General features: G+C 45.2%; 1 protein-coding gene across 2 annotated transcripts; it reads left to right on the top strand.

Annotated features, from left to right (window-relative positions):
• Positions 1 to 760: 760 nt before the first annotated feature.
• LOC146042731 (uncharacterized) lies at positions 761 to 5,088 on the top strand. 2 transcript variants are annotated; one of them, XM_083162916.1, is made up of 3 exons: positions 761 to 1,328; positions 1,436 to 2,812; positions 3,523 to 5,088. In XM_083162916.1, exons 2-3 carry the CDS (start codon positions 2,321 to 2,323, stop codon positions 4,171 to 4,173), a joined length of 1,143 nt encoding a protein of 380 aa, XP_083019042.1. In that variant the 5' UTR covers positions 761 to 1,328; positions 1,436 to 2,320; the 3' UTR covers positions 4,174 to 5,088. The 2 variants fall into 2 exon arrangements, with proteins under 2 accessions (XP_083019042.1, XP_083019041.1); XM_083162915.1 differs by having other exon boundaries at positions 761 to 2,812.
• The last annotated feature ends 1,193 nt before the right edge of the window (positions 5,089 to 6,281 follow it).

The following is a 6,281-nucleotide window of genomic DNA, read 5'->3' as shown; positions in this document are numbered from 1 at the left end:
TGTGATGTTCATTGTTCTGCATAAACACTTAACATTTATTAAGAAATACTGACAAAAATTACTGTGAACACATTGTTTATTTGGGTGGTCGGACCTGAACAGAGTATCACATACAGGTGCTTGCGTGAAGGTGTAGCAGGAACGGACACCCACCCACCCAAAAAACATAAAACCACATTTGAACATGGTGGTGTATGTAGTGGGAAGCGGTCCCACGGCAGCAACGCATCACATGGGAACATCCCGGCCTGCTCACATGTGATGCATTGCTGCCGTGGGACTGCTTGCCATGACATAAGTGCCACGTGTGAAGGTTTAGCAGGAAAGCCCACCCACCCAAAAAACATGAAAACACATTTGAACATGGTGGTGTATGTAGTGGCAAGCGGTCCCACGGCAGCAACGCATCACATGGGAACATCCCGGCCTGCTCACATGTGATGCATTGCTGCCGTGGGACTGCTTGCCATGACATAAGTGCCACGTGTGAAGGTTTAGCAGGAAAGGCCACCCACCCAAAAAAACATGAAAACACATTTGAACATGGTGGTGTATGTAGTGGCAAGCGGTCCCACGGCAGCAACGCATCACATGGGAACATCCCGGCCTGCTCACATGTGATGCATTGCTGCCGTGGGACTGCTTGCCATGACATAAGTGCCACGTGTGAAGGTTTAGCAGGAAAGCCCACCCACCCAAAAAACATGAAAACACATTTGAACATGGTGGTGTATGTAGTGGCAAGCGGTCCCACGGCAGCAACGCATCACATGGGAACATCCCGGCCTGCTCACATGTGATGCATTGCTGCCGTGGGACTGCTTGCCATGACATGCACCATTTTAAGGTGCATGCTGCTGGCCTCCAAATAAACAAGAAGGAGAACCAAGTAAAATAAAGTACACAAACTATTTTTTGACTTTATAATGCAAACCGTTATAAATTTTTTCATATAAAGAGTGTACTACTGCTACGCCTTTTTGGATTTTCGTAATTTTTTGGGCTACGGTATGGACTTTCCCGCTTAGTTCTTGTAGACATTTATGGACTTGTGTCATGTTTTCTTGCATTGTGCTTTCGTCGCTGGACGTGTCAGGTGATGGTGTGTTCTTCTCCCCCTCTGCACTGACATCTGAAATCTCGATGATATCTATAATAAGTACAGATAAAGAAATGTTTACCTTTCCACAAATGATACGTCACTATCCCATAAAGATGATTTGCAGTATACACTCACCATCTACACTGCTGGTGATCGCAATCACTTGGTGGCCCTCTGTGGTCCCTTCCATCGGCTGCGCAGCCTGGATATCATCTATAGTGACAAGGTAAAGTGACATATTACTACCCCTTGTTGTGTGTATAAAACATGTGTTGTTCTGTTGGTGTGCTGGTACAAAACCTTACCTGTTGTACTCTCCTTCTTTATTTTTAGGTTGGAGGCCCTGTCTCTGCCTTCCTCATGCCTTCTCCTGGATTGGATTTCCTCTGAGTAAATAAAAACAAGCAACATGTCAGCAAAACACTCAAAATGTAATGGATCATGACAGTATATTAATAAAGCCACCTAGGGCATTGGACTCACTTCTTTTAATAATTCCACGAATTTTCTTCAGCTTGGCCTGCTCCTTGTGCTTCAGGTCCGACCACCGTTTTTGGAGCTGGTATTTGGACCTTCTTTTCCCAAACTTCTCCTTTATCTCCTTGCATACACGCTGCATAATAATTTCTTTTCTGTAATTTGTCTTGGGGTATGTTTTTCTCGAACAATCGTAGTCCCTTCTATCCAGCATTTTGACCATCAGTTCCACCTCTGCAGATGACATGGCGGATGCGCGCGTCACTTTTTTCTCCTTGTTGTCCTGTCTGTCAGCGATTTCTTTATCTGTGGTTATCACTGATTTGGAAATCAAAGGTTCTGTACTGGCCTCCCCCATATGCGGTGGCGCCAGACCCTCCGACATGGCTCCTCGATGTCCCGTGTCTGTGTGACGCGAAGCACGTGAGTGGGGCGGAGATTCCTGTGCTCATCCAATCACTGTGTTTCAAGCCACGTTCTGCACGAAAGAATATTCCGTCGTTGCTGTTGGATTGATCGGAGCAGCGCAGCGAATTTTCCGGACTGTATCGACATTTATTTCGGTGAGTATTAAAACAAAATGTGTAGTTTTCTATGACAGGGACTTCAATCTGTGGGCCAGGGGTATGCTGGGGCTTGTAGTGACCGTGTATCCTATGTTCCACAGACTTTCAACTCCTGTACTATAGCTACAGTATATCTAGTGGCCCACAGACTGAACACCTGTACATTAAATGGTTTATGGTGTGCTTTTTGTATCAAGAAAATAATATGCCTTTTTATTTTATTTTTTGGCACAGAAATTCAACCATGGCAGAAAAAAATGTCGAATTTATGAAGGATTTCATTGAGGCCTACAGGGATCAGAATTGTTTATGGAACACCAAATCCAGAGACCATTCGAATAGGCAGAAGAGGCTATCTGCTCTGGAGGAGCTGGTGAGGGTGAGCCAGACATACTACCCCATAGCAAATGTGGAGTGGGTCCGGACTCGCATTGCTAATATGAGGACCGTATTTAAAAAGGAATTAAATAAGGTTGAGTCCTCAAAGCGGTCTGGGGCAGGGGCAGACCAAGTGTATGTGCCCAGGCTGTGGTACTATGACCTGCTGGCCTTCACGGTGGACCAGGAGCTGCCCAGGGATTCGGTCGGCAACACTTCAAGGAACCAGCCTGCACCCTCCACCTCCGCGTGCACCCAAGAGGTTTCAGATGACACCATTTGCGGCACAGTAAGTAGACGGATTTTTTTTGAAAAATTTTTTGCACACAAGATAAATATAACAGCAAGTACAGTATAAAAATTGTGAACATGTAAAATTAAAAGGGGGGGGTATCGCCCCCTGCAACTGACCTCTCTGTTGGGCACAACAGAGAGGTCAGTTGCAGGGGGCGATACCCCACCCTTTTGGTTCTACATCGTCAATTTGACCTTCTCTGTGGCCCTAATTCTGGTTCTTCTCAGTGGTGGAGCTATACTCTTATCCGCCTGGGAAGACAGTGATCAATATTCAGACATCGCAAGTGCATTTCCCACATTTTTTGTATTTGGAAGTTTTGGTTGCCATTGGTAATCCCTGGTATCTACACTGTTGTAGTCTTTCTGGCGCGGATTATTGTAATATTTTTTTGTGGTGTAAAATTAACGAAATAATATCATTCTGCCAATCCACAGCGCCAACACCAATAAAATACTGCATGTATTCATACCTGGTTAATTTAGCACGCATAGATGCATTTCTGGTGTTTAAATTAGTATTTGTTATGTCTGGTATCTAAATAATTAGTTTCCAGAGATGCCAATCATAACGCCTCTTCAACTAGCTCACTTTCATCCATGGCAGCAACATGGTGGTGTGTGGGCTGCGTTCTTCTGCGTAGATATAAAAATATATGGAAGTCTTAAAAATCTATAGTGATACATCATCTTGTTTTGTTACAGCCATCGCTATTTGAGGAGGAGTCTTCGGCATCGCTGGAGGTGGCATCACAGCTGCCTTCACCGACCCTCTGCTCCACCCCCACACCAACCGCCACGACCAGCGGTGAACCTCCATCAAGCGCTCAAAGTGCAGCAGAAGCACCATCAAGAAGAGGGCGCAAAAGGCCGAGGCAGACTCCAGATGCTGCGGACGTGGCAACCACCAAGATCCTGGAGTCTGCCAACAGATTGATGAGCATGGATGAGGATGATGCGGACCGGGTGGGGAGCGTATTAGCGGACAATTTGCGAAAGTTGGACCCGGCTACAAGGGTGGAGGTAGAGCGCATATTTTATGAGACGCTGTACCGGGCCCGTGTGGGGACTCTGACCCGGCACACACGTCTCACCGATGAGACCCCTCTGCCTAGGGTTGAATTTCAACCCATCAGCCCAGCTCCTATACCCCAACAAGCTGTATTTCACCCGGTGCAATATCCCCAGTATCACCATTTACAGCCACCAACTGGGCAAAGGCAGCACCAACCGGCAACGGCGGCTAATACGCTCCCACCAGGTCCACCTGGTGGCCCCTTCCAAACTCCATCTCCCTCCCAACCACCGATGGATACAGGGGATTATGGGGTGGGCCAAGTTTACCACCAGATGTAAATATTTTATATAGTTGATTTAATTGCATTTTTGTTTTAATAATATAGTTTAAATATTTTTATGTTTAAGTATTTCTTTATTATTTATTTCCTTGTTATTTATGTTATATTTTTTATAAGTTTATAAGTTAATAATTTATACAAAAATTAAAAATTCTGTAATCTAGTTGGTGTCCGTGTGAAAATATCATTTACCATGCAGGGTGACTATAGGGCACAGATATACATATGGGGTACATGCATGTTGTTTCAATATTTACCTTCATGTATTGCTCCTGGAGACTGTACAAAAGTACCAGGAGAAATTGGCATAGAAATAGGTGTGGTGGAGCAACTACTTGCTAGTACATAAACACCAGTACTGGGTACAGTCTGCACTCCAGGTGCCGTGGCATTGTGCCCTCCAGGAATGCCTGGCACCTGAGTACTACCACTCACTTGCCGTGATTCGGCCTCCACCTCCCCCTCCTTGCTGCAATAAGACGCAGAGGACAACTTGTGCGGAACTGTGAGTATACAAATTTTATTGGCAAAATATTGATTAGTACACACCAAAAAACAATATATTTACAATGACAAAAACGTACATTTTTAAGCAATCATGTCATTCTGCCACTCCACAGCCCCAACACCATTGAAATAATCCAAGTACTCGTCTCTTGACAACTTTGCTTGCGTTGATGCATTTCTGGTGTTTAAATTATTTGCCAAAGCTGTCAGACCAATAGGCTCGTCAACAACTTGGCTGTCGTCCACTGTAGCCCCCAGTTGTTGTGTGTGCACCGCTTTTCTGCGCATGTAGTTGTGCAGCACACAGCAGGCCTGCACCACTTTGTCAATCTTATCTAGGCGCAGATTGATGGCACTGTGAAAAATTCTGAATTTATTACTCAGAATCCCAAACGCATTTTCAACCACTCGCCTGGCACCTGACAGGCGATAGTTAAAAATGCGCCGTTCCCTGTTCAGTGCCCTTTGTGGGTAGGGTTTAAGGACATTAGGGTGCAATGCAAAGGCCTCATCCGCCACAAAAACAAAGTTCAAACCGTGCTCATTTTCAGTCCGCTCTGGCAGATTCAGTAGATTTTTTTTCAGTTGGTCGTGGAAAAAGGTATACTCCAGGGCTCCTCCATCTGAAACTCTACCATTTTTCCCAATGTCCACAAATACAAACTCGTATCGAGCATTAGCGATGGCCATTAGAACAATGCTGAAGAACCCCTTATAGTTATAATAAAAAGAGCCACTCTTTGCAGGGGGCATGATTCTGACGTGTTTGCCATCGATAGCTCCACCACAATTAGGGAAATTCCAAAGATCACGGAAATCACGTGCAATATTTTGCCACTCCTCCTTGGTCGATGGAAACTGCAATATAAAAGTATATGCGTATTATTAATCTGTTGGGTTGATTTTAGACACATCAGCCCTCCCCCATTGCAGCCTCAAAGCTATTACCCGCCTTATCAAAATGACCCCCCACCCACTGGTGTAAAGATTACATTAACAGGCATTGTAATGATATACATATAGGGTACAGGTATGTGCACAGCTATACATATGGGGGACATGTATGTAATTTCTATATTTACCTTCATGTATTTCTCCTGTAGAACTTGGACGATGGCATCACAGGTGTCTGGTATTATCAACCCCAGCGCTTGAGATGATATTGCGGTTGTGAATCTCAGGTCGGCAAGGGTCCTGCCTGTTGCCAGATAACGCAGCGTTGCCACCAGTCTCTGCTCTGCAGAAATAGGCCTCCTGAAATAGGTGTCCTCTCTCTCTATTAAAGGGGTAACCAGTGTCAGCAGCTCCATGAAGGTAGCGTCATCCATACGGAGATAATTCCTGAAATCATCAGGATTGTTCTCCCGTATCTCCTGTAGCAATGGCATGTGGGAGAAGGTGTCTCTCCTCAGAAGCCAGTCTCTGGTCCAGCAGCTCCGATTCTTGGTCCTTTTTCTTTTTTTAATAGCCCGCAATCTGATGGCCATAGCAGCCAAAATGCACGCACGAGCCTTCCTTCTCCTCAAGCTCATGATTAAAAAGGCCCAAATGCACCGATAGACGAACGTACGTACGTATATCCAGTACAGCTAGCAATGG

Source organism: Crinia signifera, chromosome 19 (genome assembly GCF_055691185.1).
Source record: "Crinia signifera chromosome 19, ASM5569118v1, whole genome shotgun sequence".
Classification (NCBI taxonomy): domain Eukaryota; kingdom Metazoa; phylum Chordata; class Amphibia; order Anura; family Myobatrachidae; genus Crinia; species Crinia signifera.
Note: the sequence above shows the minus strand (reverse complement) of the source record. Positions and strands in the feature narration are given on the sequence as shown.